General features: G+C 43.2%; 1 protein-coding gene across 1 annotated transcript in view; it reads left to right on the forward strand.

Annotated features, from left to right (window-relative positions):
- mdga1 (MAM domain containing glycosylphosphatidylinositol anchor 1) overlaps positions 1 to 27153 on the forward strand; it is a 187054-nt gene that overhangs the window by 31412 nt on the left and 128489 nt on the right. Inside the window, exon 2 of the mRNA XM_071900079.2 lies at positions 16646 to 16785. Within this exon, the coding sequence (XP_071756180.1) occupies positions 16646 to 16785 (140 nt within the window). The remainder of the gene's footprint in view (positions 1 to 16645; positions 16786 to 27153) is intronic.

Genomic DNA, 27153 nt, shown 5'->3' on the forward strand with positions numbered 1-27153 from the left:
GTCCTCGATATTCTTTCTTAGTTCAGCCGGTAGGTATTACGTCAAACGCATCATGGAGAACACGAGAACACGCAAGAACGCATATTGCCAGAGGGAGAAAGAGAGACAGACTGGAATAAATCCCTGCCAGGAGACTGTTTCAGCTCAGGTTCTGCCTTCTTTTCTCTTTTGCTCAATCTTACACTCCCTTTCTTTCTACCTTGCATCATCTTTGTGTTTTCTCTCTTCCTTGTCTCTCCTTCTCCCTTTCCCCGCTGTCTTTCTCTTTGTCGCTCTCCCCCTTACTGCATCTCCTTAATGTATTCAGAATGTGTGTATTGCCTTTCCACTCGGTAATTGGTTTGAATCGGGGCGGTGACCTGTGTCTATTTGCGTTAGTAAATACACATTTACTGAGGCAAAATGATGCTTGCTCTGAGCGTGCTGCCGCTGTGATAAAGGCTAAAGAGAAGCGCTGGACCCAAAGTGCTGTACACTCGACTCAGAGAAACACACTGGCACACAGTATTGTCAAGCCACAGACATTTTGACTTCATGTTCATTTTATGCATCTTGCTGTTGTTCTGTTTTGTTTTTGTTTTTGTCTTTTTTTACCGTGTTTTGTTCTGTTGTCATTTAGATTCTGCAGTCTCATTCATGTCTTTGCTTGTCACCTTGGTTTTTTTTTGTTTTGTTTATTTATTTATTATTTATTATTTGCTTGTTTCTCTTCTCTTGTTTTGATCTAAGATTTTTTTTATCTGTCTTTTATCTCACCTGTCCCATTAGTCATTTGTTTTGTCTTTTTGTCTCTGTAATTAATGAATTACCCCCAACTGCGTGAAGCACATTCTCTTGGGCTAATGAAATTCCCTGAAATCACCAGTGCCCCAGATACAATTTTAGAAGGTTAAGATTTTACAATTTGTCACTTCCTGATTTAGCAAAGCAAAACTTGAACTTTGAGCTGAAAATGCATTCAAAACCTTCCTCTATAGATTCCACGACTGTCTCCATTTTTCATGATGCACAGGATTGCACAGGATTACACATCAGATTTCCATGAGATTAAAATCACTGACGTTTTGCATTGCTGTAAATGCCCATATCACTTCTTCAGTTTTCACATATCTGCCTCATTATTATATTCTGCATAATAGCATCTTCATGACAGTTCCACTGCTTCATACAGTATACATACTGACACCTTTATATGTTACTTTTTATTATATTTACACATACTTATATTTATATAGAGCACATAATTTACACCAGAATAGATTTATAGAAGCCCACAATCACTTACATTCTATTTTATTGCTTTACTGTTTTATTGATCTTCATCTGTTTTTATAGCTTATTTTTTATATTGCTTTTTTTTTTATATTGCTTATATTGACTCTATTACCTTTGCTGCTGCAATGACCTAATTTCCCCATGGGGATCAATAAAGTTTCATCTATCAATCTATCTGATCTCTGGAATTATTACAAATCAGTGGATGCCCCCAGGTAATATTCTGTTATAGTCTGTAATATCTTATATTTTATCATATTCTAATTAGAAATCCATAGACATTTAGTGTTAAATGGTCAAAAAGCCCTTTATTGAAACCCATTCGCTCCTCCAGATTAACCCGGGGACCCATTTTTTCCGTGACCCATCTTCAGGTTTCAAGCCAAACTGCCGCATCAAGGTTATCCCTGGCCAGCTGTCCCTGTCAGGTTCACCATGCGGCTCGCTGCTCCAATTTCAAGTCAGGGCTCATCCAGGGCAGGCCTATAGCTGATCATTCATCATAGCTGATGGTACTGGGTGTTACACACACACACACACACACACACACACACACACACACACACACACACACTCTCTATTCACTTACTTTATTCATGTTCACACACTGTGGAAGTGTGTTTTTGAGAGAGATTTTAGAGAATGATATATTCAGATATCTGCAATATATTGAATATTTTGACCCAAGGCAATAAAAATAACGAAACTCGCACGGACGGTCATCTTAATATCCAATTAGCTCTGCAGAATATTTCCAAGTGGCGTTAGAAGTGATTTCAAGTCATAGCGCATAGTGTGCGTGTGTGTGTGTGTGTGTGTGTGTGTGTGTGTGTATATGCATATGTGTGTGTGTCCTTATCCGTGTGTGTGTGTTCAATAAGGATCCAAACACTTCTTTTCCTCTTACACGTAATCTCAGAAAACAAATTGCAGAGCGCAGCAAATTTAATTACAGCCCTCTTTCACACCGCATTACCGAGGAGCTCTCCCACCCGCTCTCCTCCTCTCAAATTCTCTCACCTTCCCTTGCCTCTCCTCCTTCCCTTCCCTCCCTCGCTCTCTGCATTCCCTTCTCTCCGTAACTTCTGGACATTGTTCACGCTTGACATCATCCAATAGAAGTGGGATGAAGGGTTATGTCTGTTGCTTCATAATATAATAAACCACCCAACCCCCTGCGGTGATTACCCTGAAAAAAGCTTTACAAACATTGCAGATTGTTTGATAGCGGAGGGCTGATTTTGAGTATTCTTTTAATCAAGGAGAGTTGTTTTCAAATCAGACAGATGTCTCCGGTTTCACAAAACTGTCGTTATTGTGCATTGTCTCTTCTTTTCTTCCCTTCTCCTCCTCTCCTCTGCACACCTTCAGTGACAGTAATCATCGTGGCTTGTTTTTGCCAAATGCACCAGATGTTAGCCCCTGTACATCATAACAGTCTTCCACACCTCTCTCACTCTGAATGATAATCAGTTAGCAGCTTGGCAGGCAGGGAAAACAGTGTTACATTACACCCTTATCACGTCTAAATATGCAAATACTGTACTTAAAGGAATACACTTTTGGAGAATAGCCCGCTGGTCAATTTGCCTGCTAAGTAATGAGAACACAGACACCAAAATCCTCCATGTGTCCCCGGTAGATATCTGCTCTGGGGCTCCATGCTACCACTTATACTGTGTTGAGTGACATGAGTTGACTTAGTATTCCAAAGTAGATTCATGAATTTTAACAATGAAATATCATTAACTCAATATAACTGATTTAGCCAGGTCTATTTTCGGAACTATTTCATGTGAGCAGCCACGTATTCTTCCCCTTCTCACACTGATTTTTAGCTGTATTTTTATATATATTTTGTGTAAATTTTAACAATCTCCTATAAAAATGCCAGACTTGGAAACATATAATTATATAATTTAAAATGACTAACGATTTAGCTTTAGAGCTAGTTCAAATTTTTTTTTTTTCACCTTTGAGATCATGCTAGTCGCCTACTATCACTCAACATAGTGTAAAGTGTTAGCATGGAGCACCAGAGTGAAGTATTGTACCACAGACACATGGATGATTTTGGTGTCTATATTCTCAGCACTTAATGGGTAATTTAACCAATGAGCCAATCTCCCAAAAAATCTGGCATGTTCCTTTAAAATGAGAGAAGAATGTGTTTGTATATGAAAAGGTAATGAAAAAAGAATCTATCTCCATCTGTCTATCTGTCTGTATCCATCCATCCATCCATCCATACATCTGTCTCTTCATCTTGGCTAAGATGACAAAAAGATGTTAGGCGTTCCCTCTGCACTACAGCAACTCCCCCCTTGTTCTCTGAGCCAGCAGTTCATTAAATCCTGATAGCGGCTGAAAAGGCCTGCATGAAATGAAGTGTGACACATTAATGAAGTATTATTTATCAATTAGTAAAATGGCTCCAGCGCTTGTATGTGAGACTATACTATTAAAGTTCAGTGTCTCCAGTGTCACAGGGAGTTTCATTTGAGATTTGAAGTAATCCTTTTCTCTCTCTCTCTCTCTCTCTCTCTCTCTCTCTCTCTCTCTCTCTGGTCTCACCCATTTATTCTGTACGTCTAGGCTGCCTACCCCTCATTCTTTCTCCTTTTCTCTTTCGTCTTAGTCTCTACCTCCCTACATGATTTACACATTGTGCTTGTTAGGACCTTTCTGTTTCTGCCTCTCTTCTTCTGTCTGCGACTGTGTCTCTGTCTATCTCTGTCTGCCTCAGCATTTCTCTGTCTGCCTCTGCTCTTTGTCTGCATGTCTCCCTCCGTTTCTGTCAATTTCAATTTTTCAATTTCAGTTACGTTATTGGCATGACCGTTAAAACAGAAACAATATGAATCTCCTTTCCAGACCTTTTCCACGGTCTGGTTGTGAGGATCTTTGTCTGTAACCTCTTTCTCTCTCTCTCTCTCTCTCTCTCTCTCTGTCTCTCTCTCTCACTCTCTCGCTCTCGCTCTGTCTCTCTATCTCTCTCTGTCTCTCTCTCTCTCTCTCTCTCTGTCTCTCTCTCTCTCTCTCTCTCTCTCTGTCTCTCTCTCTCGCTCTCTCGCTCTCGCTCTGTCTCTCTCTCTCTCTCTGTCTCTCTCTCTCGCTCTCTCTCTCTGTCTCTCTCTCTCCCCCCTCTCCCCCCCTCTCTCTCTCTGTCTCTGTCTCTCTCTCTCTCCCTCCATTTCTCATCCCACCTCCCCACCCCACTTGCTCCCCCTCCTTACCTCCAGCTCTTAGTCTGACTTTTTATTCAAACATTTTTCTCTCTCTTCTTTATCGACATCCTTCCTTCTTTTCTTTCTTTGTTTCTTTGTTTCTTTGTTTCTTTCTTCCTTGCTTCCTTCCTTCCTTCCTTCCTTCCTTCCTTCCTTCCTTCCTACCACTTCACCTGGACTGACCACTAAGCAGTGTCTGCTGCTCTGCTGCTGTTTCCTCAGACACACACACACACACACACACACACACACACACACACACACACACACACACACACACACAAAAGAACTCTCTCTTTTGCTCATGCACACACACTGTCACTGTCTGTCAAGTCAAGCGTACTTTGTACTCTCTCTCTCTATATATATGTATATACACATATCTGGTGCTGTGGGTGTGTGCGTGAGAGCATGCATGAATGTGTGTGAATGTGTGTGTGTGTGTGTGTGTGTGTGTGTGTGCGCCAGGCCCATCACAGTGAGTTGGAGCATTCTGGTTGGATAGAATAAGGCCAGGTTGACAGTCAGACAGATGATGTAGGGCACATGACCTCCACGCCACCCCGCCTTGTCCTCACCGCTCCTCTCTCCTAAATACTCTCCTCCTCTGCTCCCATTCCTCCCTATCATTTCTGTTTTCTCCTCTCTGCTTTGTGACTTCCTGTCAAGTCGCTTCAATCTCCTCCTCCTCCTCCTCCTCCTCGTCTCTCCTTTCTCCTGCTCTCTTCATTATTTTTAACTTCCTCTCATCTCCTCTCCTCTCCTCTCTTCCATTACCGCATAACGCTAAAAACTAGACAGGAGAGAGAGTTTTCCCCGTCTCTGCTCTGCATGCTCGCGCTGCCCCAGAAGAAAGCTACATTGACTAGGATAAACATATGCTGCACCTAAGGTGGTTTATCAGGCATATGCTGTACAAACACAGGGAGAAACAATATGCTCACGCACACAGACACACACACAGACACAATGGAAGAAGCAAAAACTTTGCTGCTATTTCTAGGCTGTGCCAGCTGTTACTGTCCTCGGTCTTTCCGTTTCTCTCTCTCTCCCTCCCTCGCTCACTATCATTGTTATTTGTTGTCTTAGCAGATGCTAGGGTTTGCGTTGAGAGACCCAGAGGTTGGCGGGAATGAGGTTGGCAGTGTGGAGTGCAAATCTCAAACTCATCTTGACTTTAAATTACATCTCACTTCGATTTTGTTTTAAAGGGAGGCATGACTTGTGAATCAGTGGCTGCTTCCTCTCCTCTCCTCTCCTCTCCTCTCCTCTCCTCTCCTCTCCTCTCCTCTCCTCTCCTCTCCTCTCCTCTCCCCTCCCCTCCCCTCTCCTCTCCCCTCCCCTCTCCTCCCCTCTCCTCTCCTCTCCTTTCCTCTCCTCTCCTCTCCTCTCCTCTCACACTGAGATGATGGACGTTTTTGCAGAATCAAATTAAGTTCAGTCTTCTTTATTTCAAAGGTTATGTTTATGGTGATAATAAAGATGATAGAGACAGTGGAGTGTAACAGGACAGTAGGCAGCGAGAGGGGAGATAACCTGCGACAACAGTTAAGATCTGAACTTCAGCTTCTGACAGCAGGAGTTCACGCTGTGCCCACCATGGTGCCCCATTAAGCTCAGTCTTAGACTATTAAAAGATTTCGGTGGGGATAACTCATGAAAATCCCCGGGAAGAGGCTTGTAGTTTAAGGTGAGAACTTAATCCATGTCTGTGAGACTGGCCTGATATGAATTAAATCGAGACATTCAGATCACACTGTTTGTTCAACAAAAGGATCGGCAAGGTGGGGAAAAAAACGACAAATTGATTCTGAGATTTAGCCCCAGTTAAGCTGCCGTACCGCGCCGTTTCAGAAGATCAGGGTGAAAATCTCACACCAGAGTTTTTCACAAACATCCGCACACAGCACCCCAATCTAAATAATTTGTCTGGGACACTCTCTTGCTTAATTAGCTCAAAGAATGTGCAAGAAGTTGTGTTGTGTTTACCCATCCTTAGACAGACAGCTAGTGTTGTTTTTCTACTCAGCACTAAGCTGAGCTCGATGCAGTGATGATTGGTGTGTGTGTGTATGTGTGTATGTGTGTGTGTGTACGCGCGCATGTCTGGCGTGTATGACTTGTCTGAACACTTAACACTAATGCAGTTATCAATATGTACTGTTGTAACTCTAACTGCACACTAATGTATTGTTCAATATCATATAATAGGGTTGATTGAGGATCTTGTTTCCTTTTCTTTAGACTGAATTAAACCAGCAGCATACACAGAATACCATTAACTGTAATACTTAACCATAATACTGCAATTTTTCTTCATTTTCTTCATCGTTTGCTAATGGTTCATAGAGGTAAAAATATCCGTATACAACATATAATCGCATGCCTACGCTCTTAACACTCTCACACTCTGAAAACAAATTCATTTTGATAAATGGGCAATAGAACTCCAGAAAGTGCTTTTGATCATTCACACTTTAGTGCGCGAGCGCAGCAGAGTTAGACGACACTTCTGGGAAAAAGTGGAATTCTGCCAGTTAAACCAAAATCCCATTAACACCCAACAGCGCTAGCCAGGGCTTATTCATCATCAAACTCAGTGCATTTACCGCCCAAAGCAAATAGTTTCTGATGCTTTTTCATCTTCTAAGGCCCACTTGGTCGAGCTGAGATTAGCAGATACTGAGAAAGCATTTTGTATGTAGAAGGGTTGGATAGCAAGTGTGTATGTTGCGCTTAACAGAGCTAATAAGGCTGTTAGCTGGTGTGAAATAAACTGTCCACCCTCTTCTCTTCTCCTCTCTTGTCTCCCCTCTTCCTAGCCTCACCCCTCTCCTCCTCTCCCCTCTCCTCTCCTCTGTTCCCAGCCTGTCAATTCCCATATAGCGTATATTGGATACGACGGGCTTTCTGAGTGTAGCTCTCTCAAAGAGAATGCCAGTCACCCATCTCTCTTTATTTTCTCCTCTTCTCCTTCCTTCCCTCCCTCCGCCCTCTCCTCCCTCTCCCTCACCTCCCCCTCTGTCCGTCTGCGCCAAAGATCTAAGCCCTGACAGCGGTTTTCATCTCTTTGTCGGAACCAACCCGCTCTCTCCTCTCTTTATCTTTTCATCCGGGGAAAGCTCAAGCGCTGCAAACACAGTCCCGTGGTGGAGTACGAGTCATGTTTGACCGCGCTCTGCAGACCCCCGATCACATCGCATCAGTCGAGTCCTCCAATACTGATACAACCGCTGCTCCTCTCTCTCTCTCTCTCTCTCTGCGCCTTCCTGTCACTCTCTTTGTCTACTTCTCTCCGTCTCGTTTGCGCTGGAGTCACTGTCATTCTTAATTACGTACTAACTTCACCAGTCTTTGTGGCAGTGGCCTCCCTTCAGACCCGCCCCTAGCCTGTTAACTAAGTGTTCGCTAACAGTAAGTGTTTGATATGAACAGCAGGATGCCCTCCTCTCACTTTTTCTCTGGAGTTGGTGGTGTTGCCAATGGTGATGGAGAAAGAGAGGATTTGCAGACTTCAATCTAATTTTACCTCCTTGCTCATTGCTTCTGACAGCCAGCTTTCATTTTTGTTTGAGGTTAGGCTACTGCTTTCTGTGGACAAACACACACATACACAAATGCACATATGCATACATACACACACACACACGCACACACACACACACACACGCACACACACACACACACACACACACACACAAATGTGGTTGCATGCGTACACATGTAACCACATGGATGCGCAACAGCGTGCACCTGTTTGCAGAATTGATTGAGAATCACATAAATACAACATTCAAAGAGATGGGAACAACAAAGTGAAGCAGTCATTAACTTGACATATACTTATATGCTTTCTTTGCACTTTGACACACAAAAAACAACAGAGGAAAGTCAACACTTCAAAGCTACAAAAAGCAATGCACGCTCTGCCAATAAGCTATATTGAACAGTGTGTTGGATATGAAGTCTGCAGTGCTGCCAGGAAAGTGCAGAAGGAGACTCTCCTTCCTATCTCTCTCTCTCTCTCTCTCTCTCTCTCTCTTTATTGTTCTCTGTTTCTCCAGCCCTTTCTCTCCCTCCCGCCCTTTCTTCCAATCTACCCTCTGCTTCCCGATGATCCCCCTTTATTATCTCCTGCTGTCATTTCACACTCTTGTTGATCCCACAGTCCCTTTCACCTCCTACAGAGCTTGTGGTGGAACACACACACACACACACACACACACACACACACACACACACACACACACACACACACACACACACACACACGTACACATACATGCTAGTTACATATCACACACGCCAATTCCATGATCTTTGAACACCTTTCCATTGGTGCGGATGGAACAAAATGAAAGATTAATCAGGCCTCTAGTTGTTGGCATGGCAGTATTTAGTTAGTGGTCTAGGCTGTCAGATGCACTCTGATTGCTTCATCCATGGTAGACCACATAGGAAACCATGACCTAGAATAAGTGGATGATGAAGCAAATACACCACACACACACACACACACACACACACATACACGCATAAACAGAGACACAAGCTCAGAGAAACATGTTCATGGACGCATGGATTCATGAGCACACGCGTTCACACAAACACACTTGTACAGATGCATCCATGCGACAAATACTGACAAACACACACAGACAGAAATAATATGAGAGAGAATGATAGAATGAACACGTATACTGAATACCTCTCTCTTTGGAAGGGAAGCAGAATAATTTCTCCTGATGACAAGCAGTGGGTCAGCTGCTTTTGCTATCCCTTTTTCTGTCTATAGTCTCCTCTGTTTGTGTGTGTGTATGTCTGTAAGTGTGTGTGTGGGTGGGAGTGTGGGTGTGTGCTTGTGTGTGTGTGTGTTAAAGACCACAACTCCTCTAGATGCTGGCTGTCACCAGATAGGCCCATATAGCATTACGCTATCTCCTCGCTCCAGAGGGAGAGAGGAGGCAGGCTGAGAGGAGGGAAGAGTTGTGATTAATTCCCCGTTTGGACCGTTAATTCACAGACTACAATTGGCTTATTCTCTCTTCCCCCGTCACGGTCATTTAATCAATACCTCTCAGGGCGGGGTGAGGTCTCGAAACAGGTGACAACTGCGCTTTTCACTGTCAAGACCACGCTGCTTCCTTCCCTCCTCCTTCTATCACCCTTCAGCAGACCAATAAAGAACTCTAGAGCTGCAGTTCTCTATCGCACCAATGTGTTTTTCCTGCCTTTGGCTTCCATCTCGCCCCACGTCTCACTTTCCATTTATAGGTATTCACATCATTCACATCATGTTCACATATTGAGAGCTTGGAGCCAGAAGGGCGTAACTGGCATTTTAAGCGAAAATAAGATCTATATCAAGTGGGAGCTCTAGAGGAGATTTGTTTAGTAGTGCAAGTATCTCTATTTGTGTATGTAATGACATTATCATTATCAATAGATATTTGATCAAAGTTAGGTTAAATTTTTTGTTTTGTAAAGTTTGTCACACCCCTTTGGCTCCAAGCCCTCGATATACAGTATATATAAAAAATATATATATTCTAACGTTTGCAAGGATATCAAATGTCAAGATTAGGGTTAGACTGATTTATCGGTTTACTGATATTGGTCTTTGATTAAAAATCGGATATTGGCCAGTCGATGTTGCTCACCTCTGATATGATGGATACGATGCAGTTTGTTTGATTACAATAGAAAATTTGAGTGTCATGGTTGAAATGCTGTTTCAGAGCCTTTTCCACCTGCCAAGAAAACAAATTCTGGAAGAAACACTGAATACATGTGCTTTAGGGATTTGGTTGGTTGGTTTGGCATGGTTAAAGGATAAGGCTGGTGTTTTTTAATGCATTGCTTACTGTCAACAAATCCTATGAAAATAACAAAATCAACAATGCGTTTGCTCTACTCCCGTTGCTTTCTGACTTCCCACGTACCGTTTTTAGCCTTCAACCTAGAAGTCATCGGCTCCAATTGTAAGCTAAAAACCTTGAAATACAGCTCACAAAGACATGGTTTAAATTTTAAAAATCGCTAACTGTTACCATGAAAAGTCAGACTGTTGTAGTTATTACCAAATCAAATTCAAATGGGAACAAATTCTTCATTACGCCGGGGACTATTTTCAGTGCTACGGAACAACTTTCCTGAGATCGCAAACGCCTTTACAGCCGGCTTAATAACTTGTTTGAGGAAAAAGTCGGCTGGCCCGGTGCATCGCGATGATGAAATATGTTGCCCAGAGCAACGGCATGGCTCTTTGACGTGTTTTTAATTGTTTTTTTAATACAATGGAGTTCTATGGCTGCTGGGACATGGCTTCATTGGGCACCGGCTACATGGACGAGACTTGTTGGCAAAACAAAATCATTGCTGATTTTGTTATTTTCATAGGATTTGTTGATAAGTCATGTAAATTTGGTGGTGTAGGCTAATTGGTGGTGTAGGCTAATTGGTGGTGTAGGCTAATTGGACTGTCATAACAAAGTGCTGTCTTGTGTGTTAATATTCCATAGCTCAAATGAAGCATTGGAATCAGAATGTGCAAAAATATGGCCATCTGTATGGACAAAGTATTTTTTTTTACCTTTGAATCTGCATGAGGGAAAACTTAAGAAGCTATGATGTTGAGATGTAAGAAGCTCTTAAACTCTGGGCCGGCAGGGCCACTGCAGACCATTATTTACCCAGGAATCTATTTTTTATGGCGGAGTGAAAAGGTCTCTCTAACTGCACTTGGTCTGGATTTGGTCTGGACAATAAAACCTGCCACTGAATCCAAAACAAATGAAATCCTTATTTGCGTGGTGGCCACTCTAGCTACAGTATAGGGAGACTCGCTTTGTTAAGTAGTAGAAACACTGCTACAGACCATATTTGCAAAAGTAACATACTGAAAAACATTAAAACTATATGGAAAAAAATAACTCCCACACTTATAGAAGCTATAACTTTACCATTTTTTTTGCAAGTCGAGAAACAGCAATTTACAGTTGAGTGAAGCCACTAAAGGCTGCTCAAGGTTAGCCCTTTTATTTCTATACGATGGGCATTTAACGGTCAGGTCAAAAGTTAAATCAATAGTGTCCCAGACGCGTTTTGATATCTAGAGTTCCAATCGAGCCAAAATGAAAAGGATGGGGTCATGACATTAACCGTTTGATCTCCCTCCATCCTGTCTGCACAGAAGAATCCTGATAAAAAGCTGAGGCAAAGTCAGCCACTAGGACTTTTGGTTCTAGGGCTGTGTGTGTGTGTGTGTGTGTGTGTGTGTGTCTGTGTGTGTGTGTGTGTGCGTGTGTGTGTGTGTGTGTGTGTGTGTGTGTGTGTGAGAGAGAGTGAAAGATTAGTGTTTCTCTGGGTCAGATTGAAGGCTTCCCTGTATTGCAGTTGATCGTTAAAGTTTGTGACTTTTCCCAAGTTTCTCCCGTTTACCGTGGCTCTCCACTCCTCTTCTTTCCTATCTTTTCCTTTCCTTTCCTTTCCTTTCCTTTCCTTTCCTCTCCTCTCCTCTCCTCTCCTCTCCTCTCCTCTCCTCTCCTCTCCTCTCCTCTCCATTTGTGATGGCAGGGGAGGGGCCCAAGGATCTAAACGGTCTCTAGTGAATGAAGTGAATTGAGACTGAGCTCATCTGCATGCATGAGCGGCCTCCATAAAGTAACTACGCATATCAATCATGCTCTGCGTGACTTCGTGTTCGACAGGATTCATGACCTTCTGTGGGATTCCTCCTGCAAGGCACTCACACAAATATGCACGCACACACGCACACACACACACACACACACACACACGCATCGACATATGCATGCATCCATGTACACTCACATTTGCTTCTTTCTCTCTCAACAACATACACACTCATTCACTTTCTCTCTCTTTCAACCACACACACACACACACACGCACTCTGCGCGGCACTCTGTCAAGTTGTCACTGTGCTTTGACACCAGCTCTCCTGTCTCATCATTAGTTTTAGTGAGAGATGTCCTGTCCTCTCAACAAAAACAAACATGGCAGGCCGCGACGAATCAATTAATCAGACGAGGCGTTTACCGATAGTTATGTTTCACTTACAACTGATGTGCATTGAATGTTTCAGAAAGTTTCCGATAATACAAGGACAACACTTTCAATCAGGAACCCCTGGAACACGTTTGATCAATGAATCATCGAAACCAGATAGACTGCTGTCAAAACAGCCACTTTCTATGAGCGATGATCATCTTTCAGACCAAATGAATTGATGCTCCTCTGAGCTGGATGGAGCAGCGTGCCAGCATTTATGTTATTCCCCTCTTACCACTATTTTACTCTGTTATTAGAGCTTTTGGCTCGGGGTTAGGGGATTATTTCATATAATAATATTTTATCTTGCCTTTTTCTGGGCTCTGTGTTTTTGCTGATGGCAGTCAGGTGGAATGATAAACTACCTCTAAAAAACAGATTATGATATAAATGGTTTCGGAGCTGTTGTAGTGTCATCATGTTTTTTAGAACCAAAGTAAAAGTGCAGACGTTGTCTCTTGAATTTTGATTATTTTTTAAACCTTATAGACACTTTGCAGAGGAAACCATCCAAGACCTTGTTGGAAGAACGCTGACAAGTTAGTGGAAGACCAGCGCCTCGTTGCTATAGAGGCCTTGGTGTAATAATTGCAGGAGAAGTTGTAGTAGGTACAAATAGGTTTAGTTACAGTTTAGTCACGTCATGATCTCCTTGATATAGCTTATTTATTTCCCTGAATGCAGTGTGTTGCTAGGTTGGCAAGTTGGTTAGGGAAACTGCCTTTAGTCAAAAGTTGTTTTTTTGCTAGTCCGATCCTGTGTGTGTGTATGTGTGTTTGAGCAGAGAGGAGGGATAAGGAATGTCTCTGCTTGTACTGTAACAGGTTGAGCCATCTTGCTTGGTTTGCATCATTCCTTTCTTTCTGCCTCTGTCTGCCTTGCCCCTGCCTAGTGGACTCCGCTCCCTCCATTCTCCCCTCCCCAACCTTTTCTCCCTCTGGCGTGTCTGTCAGCCTCTCTTCTTCGGCCCACCACGTTCCTCTCTTTCTCTCTCTCTCTCCCACTCTGTCTGCCTGTCTTATGATCTCATACTTGCCATCAACTTCTTTTCTCTAGGTTTCTTTCTTTCACCTTAAGTGCCCCTTCTCATTCATCTCCGTTCAATTCCCTTATCCAACAATCCCTGGCTGCATTCCTCCATCTCTCTACCCTTGCTTCCCGCTCTCGTTCTCGCTTTTTTTCTGACTCTCTCCTTCCCTCTTCTGTTTTTTTCTCTCTCAACTTCTCTTCCCACTCTTCTTTTCCCTGTCCTTTCTGTTTCTCTTCCTCTCTCGCTCTCTCTCCCTTTCCTTTCTCCCCTCACTGACTCTCCACAGTATATCGCTCTTTCTTTCTCTCTGTACTCCCTGTCCCCTCTCTTTCGCTGTCTCTCCCTCTTCCTCCCTCTCTCCCTCTCCCACCTCTCTCTCAGCCCTCCCTCTCGCTACTCTATCAGACAGTTGAAGCAGCCAAGCTGCCCGAGGCGAGAGCAGACAGAGGAGCCGCTCTGTCCGACCTCCCTCCCTCTCCGGAGAGGCAAACTAACGCCGACACGCTAACAAGCTGTAAGAAGACAATTATTCACCATTTATATCAGCTCTCCGTCTGTCTGAGTTAGCCCGGCACACCTCGGAGACCCAGCTCTGTTACCCCACAAAGTGTTCATAATACTTTCATCCTTTCACGTGTTATGCTTCCATGGATTGATTGGTATAGATATGCAAGGGGCAGCAGTAGCCTAGGGGTTAGAGAAGTGTGCTTGTTACTGGGAGATCGCTGGTCCAAATCCTGGAGTAACTGGGAAAATCTGCGGGACGAAAGCAGATAAGACACGCTCTGCCCTCCCACAACAGCTGCTGTCGAGGTGCCCTTCAGCAAGGCGTTTAATCCACAACTGCAGAAGAAGACTGCGGTTGCACTGGGCAGCTCCCATGTGTGAATGTGTGTAACTGTGTGACTGTGGAAGCGGCTCGTTTGCTGAAACAGAACGAGTGTGCTCAGACAACCTGCTTTGGATGAATAACGGTTAAAGGTGTATGATTTTGCAGACATGTATATTTATTTTTTGCCCAAACTAAATCAAATCGATTAAAATCTCCCTCCTTCTCTGCCCTCTCTCACTCATTTTAAACTTTTTCCACATGATTTTTTTCTCTCTCTCAGTCAGTGTGCCGCACAGAGACAGAGAGACATGGAAGTTAAGGCAAAGGAGAGAGAAAGGAAAAGAAGCAAGAAGGAGAGAACTTAACAAGCAGAAAGTTTAAATGTAGAAAGAGTTGTTGCAAGGGTATATAGGAGAAGTGATACCTGCATTTATTTTAAATTATTTTGGCTTCCTATTGCTAGAATTATGTGTCTGTGCATTTTGTTGTGATTTCGTATGTGTTTGAGTGTGTGGCTCTTTGCATGCCGGTGTATGTGTTGCCATGTTTGAGAAGAAATAGCTGTGGTAATATATGCTAAGGAGGTCTTTGGCAGAATAATGGCGAGATGGAATGAGTGAATGGTCGACCGCTCTACTGATGAGCTCCTCAAACACAGCAGTGCACAGCCTAATTCATGTATTCAAATAGGCATACACACACACACACCCTCTCGCTTTTTGTTTTATTCTCTTTCAAAATATCAATTTTTCAGGGAATGAGAACAAAAAACATTGCTGAGATTGCTCAGAAGAAACTTTTTCAGTTGTCAGACTTGTCAGAAGTGGAGATATGACTTTTTTTGCTATGGTAATTAAAATCCTGTACACCTCTCTTATACTAGGTGGTTTGGTTGTTCATTTCCCACGAGGACGACCCATGCAAAAGTTTCTTGGTAAGAGACAGAGTTGTTTTGTTTTGAAGTGCATTTACCAAATGTTGTCCAAAGCCAACAGAGCTAGTGGGAAGCTGATTCCACAGGCTCCGAATGTTAACAGGGTGTGTCCCAGTGGCTCGGCGGGATAAGCCACATGAGGTGAAACTGACCGACAGTCTTTGTCCCATACCAGCCTCCCCTTCTCTCTCTCCTTTTATTGCTTCTTGAGGAAATATTTCCTGATCCAATAAAGCAGAAATGCCACTGAAAACATTTAAAAATATCAAGAGAAGGAGAAACACGCCCTGTCACAATACCTTAAGCCATAATTGACTCCAGCTATGAGGCTGTTGTTCCATTTTAGAGGGCATGCAGGGACAAATGTAGAGCCTTGTTCTATTTTGATCCTGATTTCTGGCTAAAGGAGCGGGCCTTGCACTGTTACGTCTGCTTGAGTTGAAGTTTAAGGTGAACTGGCCGCCCACTTTCTTCCTGTCTGTTTAATAATGACAGTTGTAGAGTGGAGCGAGCATTTGTTCTTCCTGTGAATCGATGCTAATCACATCATCGTGCTCCCCCGTCCCCCCACACCTCTCTCTGGGGTTTCACACTCCTCTCTGCCCTTTTCCTCCTCACCCACTGCTTCTCTGTCTCTGTCTCTGTCTCTCCCTTCCTCCCTCCTGTCTCCCTTCATCATAGCAGAGGTAAAGCCATCTGAGGCGGCTTGCACGCAAGCCAACCCTCCTCCTGGGTCAGTGCTGGGCAGAGTTAGACATTTACAGTTGTAGCCATCGCTGAGATCTCCCATCATGCATCTGTCATCCACTAGCCCTGCTGTGGCCGGCGCAGCCTACTGTTTCTTCACTGTTGTGGGGTGGACCTGAGTATCCATCTCAAAAGACAAATCTTCTATCACTAAATGACCTTCCACTGGCTGGAAAGAGACCAAAATTTAAATTTTCCAATACATTTCTGTAGCTGTCACCAGATATCGACACACGTAATACTTGGGCACTTTCGTAAAAGGCTTTGTTCATGCAGACGCAGGAGTAAAATGATATATTTATTTATATGAGCCATCGATATGAGCGCTAGTATTACAGACATACCCATAAGAGAATGACCTTTTTACTTCTGTAGAGATGTTGCTAAATATGTAATGTGGTTTCTCTCCCTCTGTGTGTGTGTGTGTGTGTTTGTGTGTGTGTGTGTGTGTATGTCTGCATGTCTACATGTCTGTCACTGTGTGTGTGTGTGTGTGTGTGTGTGTGTATCCATGCGTGCACAAACAGCTCCAGCCAACGCCCAGATCGTGCACTCAGGCGCGGCGTGTAACGTCAAGGAGGATAACATCAGCGAGAGAATCTACACCATCAAAGAAGGAGACACACTGGTGCTCCAGTGTATTGTTAAAGGACACCCGCGGCCACAGGTAAGCTCCTTAACCATCTGCACCCGCTGAGCACGTATGCCGTAAGAATTGTTAATATAATACAAATATGTTAAATTGCTGGAGGCGACCCAGCTGTCAAAGGCATTCACACTTTACATTTAGCAGCGACTTTCAGTGAGTGAGCAGGTAGGTGCTGAGTGTTTTGCTCAAGGACACTTTGACAAGGCTGCTGTTATCGGCTCCGGCTGCATGGCATCCAACCTGTGAGCTTTCCATCATGGGACAGTCTCTCTAATCTCCAGGCCACCATGCTGGCCGTGGTAACTGATGGGTAGAGGGGTCGATAAATGGATGGATGGATGGATGAATGGATGAACAGCTTGATTAATTGTTTTGCAATGTTTGGTGACACACACACGCACACACACACACACACACACACACACACACACACACACACACACACACACACACACACATATTCCCATGTGGCTGATCTGATGATCTGCAAGATGTTATACGATAAATTAAAATATATTAGACACGATAAGGCACGGTAAGGATATATGATAGGACAGGAATACACACATTATGTTATATTACAATATGAAATGATTTAATACTATTTCTTGTCCACTCCACCACTCAAATTCCTTTTTTCTTTCTGGCTCCTTTCAGAGAAAAGAGTGAAAAAGAACAAATGCCATCATACAACAGCTCAGACAGCATGACCTAAACCCATCAGACATTTACTGCCGTACATGCAGCTGTTCGGCATGGCCTGGAATCATGCTAAGAGAGATTATGACCTTTACTAATTTTATATAAAGAAATGTTCTATACACACATGTGAGCATACAAGCACACACACATACACGCCTGTATATGCGTACACACACACACACACACACACACACACACACGAATGCACAAACACTCAGACATATATTCAAACAAGCATACACATCAAACACATCCACACACATCAGCCAGCATTGGACGCATCTGGTTTCCTGGTTTGAACCCCAGTGAAAACACTTTGGAGCAAGGTCTATGTGTGTGTGTATGTGTGTGTGTGTGTGTGTGTGTGTGTGTGTGTGTGTGTGTGTGAGGTGAGAAAAGCAGTGTTCCTCACGGGTGCACGTCCACTGGCATCACATCAGCATGAATAAAACAGTGCCTGTGTCTGTCCCTCCTTTTTTCTGTTTGTGTTTGTGTGTGTGTGTGTGTGTGCGTGTGCGTGTGTGTGTGTGTGTGTCTGTGTGTGTGTGTGTGTGTGTGTGTGTGTGTGTGTGTGCGCGTCCGTGTGTGTATATGAGATAGCTTGGTTGTGTGAGTCAAGAGATGAGAACTAATCCTTTGTAGCTACAATATCTTTTTACACACCTACATGTCTGCCTGTCTGTCATTTCTCTCCTTCTGTGTGTTGCACACAGTGAGTGCGTTTACATGCTCACCAATACCCTGATTACTGGGAGTAATCAGCTTAAAGCGATATTTTTCATTACAGCGTTTACATACTGTGATCAAAAGTACCGCAGTTTCTCTAATAAACCAGTTTACATGGATTCATTTAATCAGTCGACCACTTGCCACTCCACTGCACTGCACCATGCTGTTTGCTTTGTAAATACAACATCCAGGTTACAGTGTCTGGTGACCGGCAGTTTGAAAAAGCCAAAAGAAATCTGACTAAGGCGTTTACATGACGATTTCAATAGTCTGAGTATTGGCTTCATCGGGTTAAAATTGAATTATTAGTGTGTGTAAACATACTCAATGTCTGTGTTTCTCCCCATCCATCCCTCCCCTTGCTCTCTCTCTCTCTCTCTCTCTCTCTCTCTCTCACACACACACACACACACACACACACACATACACATGCCATATTTATCAGGCTGTGGTCAAAAACAAATATGGAACAACACATTTAATAAAACTTTCATTTTTGCCAGTGCTGAAGTAATAATAATAATAAAAAGTTTTCTCAAAAATACACACTCCACAAGTTCATTCCCCCGGAGCAGTTCAAAGATGTAGGAAATTGCGTCAGTGATTGCTTGTTCTCTGGGTCGGAGGCTGTAGTGTATTTTGAATAATGATCACATTGGTCACGATGTCTGAATGTAAAATAATAAAAACTATATTATATGCACTAGCAAGACTTACATTGCCTCTGGCAAAAAGACATTGCTTGTGTGTGAGTTTGTGTGCATGTACATGTTTGTGTGTGCATGATTGTGTGTGTGTGAAAGAGAGAGAGATAGAAGATGTGTATGTGAGAGAAAGACAGACAAACAAATGAAGGCAGATAGATAGAGAGAAAAAAAGACAGAGAGAAGACAATGGAAAAGAGTAGCAGAGAGGTAATTTCAGTATCTACATAATGCCCTTGGACAGGGAAACTGAGGTAGGGAAAACATATCATCTTGACGAAATATCATCTTTAAGAGCAACTTATGTATGCAAGGGTGAACTCAAAACTGCTACATTTTAAGAAAGACATTCCCCATACCAGTCTAAGAGAAGAATTGTGAGTCTATATGTACCTAGTTTGGTCAAATTTCAAGAAACACATGATTTACTGAGTCATGTCTAAATAGGACTCAGGGCAAACATTTTTTGCTGGCACAGATCAAGCGCAGTGGCCTTGTGCCGGCGAAGTGGCAATTTTGTTTGGCACAAGCAGATTTTTTCCGCCTGCGCCCGTTTGGTAATTTTGTGGCTCGCTGTGACATCTCTTGTGCCAAACTGGGCCAGGGCGCGCACTAGAGGAGAGTGTCAATACAAATCGGGTGGTGTACAATTTTGGTAGAAATTGCACTTGCGAGCGGCTCTTCTGTGCTATTTTTGTGGCTTTTGTTCACATTGACCCCTTTATGTATGCTGTGTTTGACTGTTTCACTTTGATATAAATTCTTCAACCAGTGAATACTGAATGCAACCCTTTTCATCCCTTAAGCCCATTGGATGTTTGCACCTTGCGCCTCTGCACCTCTGATGTCCTAGATAACTTCCGTTGCCTCTTGGGAGAAGTTTTTTTGACGCAGCCGGTCTGGACTCTCCTCTTCACACACTGCTTTTAAAGGGAATGAGAGGAGCTGAATTGATTAGGCATGATTGACACCGGCCCCTACCACACCTACTGATCATTTATTCAACCCCATGTTGCTGCTGTCATTGCAGTACTACCATGAACCATTTTATCCTTGATGATAGCTTCTGTTATTTCATTTGTTGATTTAATTTGTTGATTTAAAAATCATTTTTTATGAATTCACACTTCACACAATATTTAGCCTAAGGTTATGTTTTTTACATCGACGATACAGCATGAATACAGCATGTGTTGATAGCAATATGTGTCAATATGAGATGCTAACACATTTCCATCGCTGGTACTTGACAACCTAGTAGCCACCTCCAAGTAGGAGGTGGCTACACACACACACACACACACACACACACACACACACACACACGCACACACAGCTTAGATAATAACAACGGGATGAGACAGTTAAAGGACAGAATAAAAGTGAGAAATGGAATGATGAAAGATTCTGGTGGTAATAGAGGAATAGAGAAAGATAAAGCGACAAGAGATAGAGAGATAGAGAGGAAAAAAAACAATGGCGGCCATAGAGATTGATGGTTCAGGAATGTTTTTTTGTGATAAAGAGAAAGGAGAAAGATACAAAGTCAAGATAATCTCGTCTGCCTGTGTGTGTGTGTGTGTGTGTGTGTGTGTGTGTTTGTGTGTTTGTGTGTGTGTTGTAGTGTAGTGTTTATCTCTACTTGTGAGGTCTGCAAATACTCACATGTATACTGCAATTACCAGAAATCAACCTAGACAAATATTTAGAATAGAACAGAATAAAATAGAATAGAATAGAATAGAATAGAATAGAATAGAATAGAATAGCAGAAAGCAGGTTGCACGTCTTGGAGGCTCGGCAGGCTGAGCTGCATGCAGTGTCCTCATTACATCCACTGAGAGTTTGACTGCATGACCTTTGTCACATGCCATCCCGTATCTGTCTCCCATCTGTGTTGTCGCTCTCCACTGGGTGCTGTCTAATAAAACCACAGAAGACACAAAACATAATCTTAAAACAAAAACACAAAAGAATATCCATATAATAGTGTTCAGACAATTCAAGAACCAACCCTCTTCTCACCTTATGCACCATAGAATAGAACAGAATAGAATAGAAGTGACAGGTATCATTGCAGACCCTGTCCTAGTAAATTCATTAACCCTATATGTTCCCTGTGAGCATCACAGAATATAATAGAATAGAATGTAACAAAATAGAAGTGACAGGTATCATTGTAGACCCTGTCCTAGTAAATTCATTAGCCCTCTGTGTTTCCTGTGAGCATCATGGAACAGAATAGAACAGATTAGAATAGAATAGAATAGAATAGAATAGAATAGAGCAGAAGTAGAAGGTGAGTGTGCTGACCCTGTCCCGGTGCGTCCTCCCAGAGTTCTCGGTGTTCTCTGCGCAGCAAACTGCAGCACTCTGCGGGGCGTCCCACTGGGCATACAGAGTTTCTCCACTGCGCTGGCTCTCCACAGGCCGTATCGATAACCTGATCCTGCCGCCCCAGCTCTCCTCCACCCACCCCTCCACCCCTCTGTACCCTCTCTTCTTCACACACATGGATTTACATCCCTTCTACCCCCAAACTGCACTAAGTTCTCTCACCGGCGACATCTCACTAGATATACTCAGGGGGCAGTTTGTGAGGTTTTGAGTGAGTTTTGTGAAGGTAAATTGCTGTTTTGGTTTGTTTTTTTGAGCGATATAGCATGCTCATTATGCCTGTTTTTTGTGTACATGTGTTTCTGTGAGTCTGTCCATTATAGTATGTTGCCAACTATTCAGAATAGAAAAGATACCCAAACCAGAACACTCAGAGGGCCTTGGGATGAAATAAATCCATGATATTGACCTGGAAGACCTTACAGGAATTTATGCCTTAAAAGCATGAATTTATACTTCAAAATGAAGTGTTTTGTTTTGGGGGAAATAAGGTCTGCTACAGCTGCTTTGGCAGTACTGTATGTTGTTTTCATGTGCGGTGATCAAATGCATTGTTTTTGATGATTGGCTACTTCATGCCTTCATTTGCATCGATGTGAGCTTGTTCAATCAGCTGTGTGGAGAAAGACTCATTCCATTTTTAAGCTCCAGCCATTTTTCAGTGATCAGACATCAACATGATGGCTACTTGAAGGGTTGAATAAAATGCTTTTGGATATATTATATCCAAAACATTGTTGTGAAAACATTGCTGCCCAATGCAGATGGCTCAGTATCTCCAAAATGCAGAGGAACAGCCCACATCCGCTAAAATGTAACTATATTATCAGCAAAAGTATTAAGGTAGCCTCTAAGTTCAACAAAATGCAATGTTGTGTTTTACTTGAATACTAGCAATGATTTTGTAAGTGTAGGTGTAACAGTTTTCATTTCGTTTTGGAACAAGACTCTTCACTCTGCAGAGTGTTTATGAATTCACCTGATGAAGAACAAAAAATAAATATGAACAGTTGAACCGAGTGAACCATGCCTTATTTCCTCCAACCAACAACTTCACTGGGAAGCTTGAATCGGCCTCTAGGTGCTGGCAGACACACAAGATGTTTAACTCTTCTGACTGTCTTGTTATTCTGTTATTCCAAGTCACGATGAATGCACTGGATATGTAAACAATAGACTAACAAATTTGTTTAGAAAACATTTTAATACATTTAACGATAAACATGTCTGCTGCAAAGGATACAGGCATTGAGTCTTTAAAAACATTAGGCCTTTATATTTTATTAATCAGGTAAGCTGTTCCGCAGCATTTCAGTATCTTTTATCTGCCTCTGGTTTCTATGGGAGAGAGCTGCTTGTGCCCCACATATTGATGGGTCTAAGATCATAGGAATATCATGTATGAGTTCTGATTTGCAGCGGGTCTTTGCATTTTCAGTTTTGAGTGTAATACCGGGAAAGATTTATATAGTGTATATTATTATTTAATGCGAGGACAATTTTTCTAGCAAAACCTTAATCCTTACTTTCTCAAACTGAGATGATGGAGACTTTTTCATATTCTCTCTCTCTCTCTCTCTCTCTCTCTCTCTCTCTCTCTCTCTCTCTCTCTCCCCCTCTCTCTCTCTCTCTCTCTCTCTCTCTCTCTCTCTCTCCCCCTCTCTCTCTCTCTCTCCCTCCACCTTTCCCTGAAGGAGGACCCAATTTAGCCATGTGAGGCCTGACCAATAAATGGCTGCTTTACAGAGAATGAGTCTGATTGAGGATTTATCCAATCCTTTATCAAGACTGATTGTTTACCTTCGCCTGGGCTAGATTGGATTGAAAAGGGGGCTCTCGCCCTGATCCATACAGAGGAGAGAGGAATCTAATCATTTCTGTCTCTCTGTCTGTCTTCCTCTTTCTTCCTCTTCTTGTTTCAACCTTTCCTTCTTATTGTCTCGTTCTCTCCTTTTCATTCTACCTCCTGTTTGTCTTTCTCATTCACTCTTCCTATCCTTCTGCACACTTCGTTCCCTCTCCACATCTCTTCCTATTCTATCTGTTCTTCTCCTTCATCCCAGCCTTATTCCTCTCCTTCCTTCTATTTTCCTGTCTCTCTCTACCTCTCCTAATCTCTCCCTCCCCTGCTTCCCTCTCACCTCTCTCTATCTTCTCCATACTTCAGACCAACAGCAAAGGGCCATACGTCAAGTCAGAAACAGTTAGTTCACCTAAAGGAGTGGTTTGGTGGTTTGGGTCGATTTTATGTGCGTGTCTATGTGTGTGTTTGTGGTAGAAAGGAAGAAAACAGATGATTCAAACAGAGGTATTTCTCTCCCTTTCATGAAAAATATGCCCTTAGATCATTTCAAGGAATCCGACTAGCAGCATGCAGCTCATTTGATGCATTACGGTTCCCATAAGGGCCTTAAGAAGAAATCACAGTTTCATCTCTGCAGGCAACAGGCTGAGGATGCTATGCAATGATTTCCTCCCCTACTGTCCTACCATCAAGCTCTGCCACATCCTTCCTTATTGAATCCTTCTCTGTAAATTTTAAGACTCTTGAATGAAAGAAAGAATCAAAGAAACAAGCAAGCAAAGAAAAAAACATGAGTGGCAGAGGTCAACTGGAAGGTGCTTGTAACAGCACTCAAGTTGACTGCGGCGACGGCGGGGCTTTTAGTTAACAAAGTACTGTAGTCTGGCTCACACAGAACGCTAGCTTTTCTTGTTACACACACACACACACACACACACACACACACACTACACACACACAGACCTTCTTCAAGAACACAATAGGAGGGTAAATGGTTTTTCTGAAAGTGATTCCTACCTCCTTATTATTTATTCATGGGTCTGCTGGTCACTGCAACCTTGAGACCGGTGAGTGTGTGTGTAGGCACGCGTGTGTGTGTGTCCGCGTGTGTGATGAATTCTGTAAGAGAGGAAAGGGGACCGGAGAGGAGAGAAGTAGAGAGGTGGAGGAATGGAAGAAGTGGGGAGAAGGGCAGGAGGGATGGAGGGAGGGGTAGAAGGAGGGAGGGAGGGGGCTGCGGTCTGGGATATGGGTTTGGATTTCCGTCCTTGAGGGGCGAGTGGAGGGCGATCGATAGCGGGGCTGAAAGCAAGGCCGATCGGGTGGCAGCACGAGGCTACACACAGGCACTCAGCGGGAACAGGACCTAGACGCAAACAAGGTCACCGCCTGACCCCTAACAGGATGGAGAGAGGGATGAGGAGAGACAAAAGGAAGAAGAAGAGCAGGAGAGGACAGAGAGTAGGGAAAGGAGGACGAGATGGGCAGAAGTAGAAATAGGAAGGGTCATTGGACGGCCAGGGAGGAGAGGTGGTATTGGACTTGAGACTGAACTTTATTTTTCATCCCCTCCAGGTTTTTCTCTGCGAGAAATTAAACATGACAGCAAAATGAGGGAGGAGCAGTTGGGAGGATAAATATAGAGGGAGGAAATAACGGAGGAGAAGAGACAACGATATATGGTGATTTGGGTTGAAATGAAAAGGGAGAGAAAGTGACTCAGGTACAAGAATACTATGAATGTTATGTCGACATGAAGTTTTGTAATATTTATGGTGAGAAGTATGTTTTAGAAAGAGAGAGAGAGAGAGAGTGGGAGAGAGAGAGACAGACGTTGACTTTTGACTCTCTTTGATGAAACATCTCTCTTTAAAACCTCGAGGAAAAATACCATATGCTTTAAAATGAAGTGTGAGTGTGTGCTTGTGCACGTCCATGTGTGTGTGTGAGAGAGAAAGAGAGAGGGAGAGAGTAAACAAACAGGAGAGACAGAGCAACAATGAGACATAGTGACAATGCGAAAGCGAGAAAACTATAAACAGGGGCGAGAAAAGGAAGGAAGAAAAGAAGATAGACTATCAGACAATGCCAATGCTCTGTTTACCACTACTGAAACAGACAGACAGGGCCAAGACATGATGGTGAACAGCTAAATTGTGTTCATCAGGGTTTTTGTGTGTGTGTGTGTGTGTGTGTGTGTGTGTGTGTGTGTGTCTGACCACCACAATATTCCCCCAACTCTTCAAGATTGAGACATGATTTCAAAATGCTATTGGGGGTTTAAGGATGAAAATAAACCCATGACGTTAACCGAGAAGCGCTTACCAGGAATTTATGCTTCTAAAAGGAACTGCTTCATTTAGGGGGGGGGGGGGGAGAACATCTGCTGCATATCTTTCGGCAATCCTGCATGTTGTTTTCTTGGTGCGCTTGGTGCACAAACGCATTGTTTTTGGGGATTGGTCACTTCACATCTCCATCTTCAGATCTATGTGAGCCTGTTCATTCAGCCTTTCGGAGGAAAAGGTCATTCTGTTACTGAGCTACGCACCATTCCCTGTGAGTAAATCGTGCAAACTACGGCATCGTAGGGCGGATTAAACTACTGTGCTATTGTACATTTCACTTTCTGCAGAGGGGAATTACTGCTGCGCTATGCCTCAGAGGAACTGTTCGGATTATTTGCATTAAATAATCTCTCTTCTCAGCAATCAAAACGCAGGAAAGAATGACCTGTCCACTTGGAGAAATGTTTGAAAGATAGCTATTGTGCCATATCAGTACATCTATTCTGTTCTATTCTGACAGTGAGATAGAATAGGCTACAATGGCCACTAGAGCACCGATGCAGGAGAGAGGCATGATGGGAAACTACTGTGATATAGCGCTTTTGTTCAATTAGGAACTAAGAACACCTGAGAGGTGTGTCGGCATGCGAATGCGTAGAGTATATGTGTATTTGCGTGTGTTTGTGTGTGTGTGGCTGTGTCTTTGCGTCTGTGTCCTTGACTGCTTGAGAGAGAGAGAGAGAGAGAGAGAGAAAAAGAGAGAGAGAGAGAGAGAGAGAGATGCGCAAGCGAACAAAAGAAAGAGAAAATGAGATCTTGAAGAGACAAACAAAGTTTATATTGCTGTTGGTGAGTGTTGGAGTACAGATCTCGGTACTGAACTTCTCTATACCATGTCTGTATGTTTGAGTGTCCCTGGAGTGTCTGCTGCCGTGGTAACCTGCAGCACTTCCCAGACAAGCCCCTCTCTAAGGCTAAAAATTACAAGGGTGAGGTCTAAATGTCTGCGCTCATAAAGAATCAAATAAAGAATGTGGAAAAAAATAGACTTTCTACTGCCTGCTGTAAGTAAAGGCTCTAGACAGAGGTGTGATAACCATGTTTCACATTAGACAGACAGATAAATAGATAGATAGATAGATAGAGAGCTTGAATGAGCTAAGTATCCTTCATCCTTTTCTTCCCTTGTCCATCCATCCATCCATCCCTCCTTCTGTCTCCCTCTCCTTATGTCCACTCATCTGTCCCTCTCCCCGCACTCATCTATCCATCCCTATTTTTCCCTCCCTCCTTCTATTCCTCCTCCCTCCACCCTTCCCTCCCTCCCTCAGGCAGGCTCCTATTCTCATTTCTCAGCATTCCAGCATCATCATGCCACTCAGCATGACATCATCAGCCCCACACACACACACACACACACACACACACACACACACACACACACACACACAAAGAGAGAGAGAGCTCGGATTTCTCCATCCCATGCCATGCTTGTGCTAATTAGCCATTGTCTCATTACAACCAACACAGCCAACATGGGCGGAGTGTGTAAGGTGGCGGCTGACACTGCTGCTGGCAGCTATTGACACACAGCCTATTTGGAGAGAGCTGCTTATGTCTGCTGTTCTCTCTGAAAGACTCTGTCTCTGTCTGCCTCTGTTGGCTTCTGTCTGACCCTCGCCACGTCTCCATCCCGCTGTCAAGCTAATGTTACGCAAAACCTTTGATTTGTCGGCAGAAAAATGTGAATTAGGTGCGTTTC

The sequence above is a fragment of the Centroberyx gerrardi genome, chromosome 1, assembly GCF_048128805.1.
Source record: "Centroberyx gerrardi isolate f3 chromosome 1, fCenGer3.hap1.cur.20231027, whole genome shotgun sequence".
Taxonomy (NCBI): Eukaryota; Metazoa; Chordata; class Actinopteri; order Beryciformes; family Berycidae; genus Centroberyx; species Centroberyx gerrardi.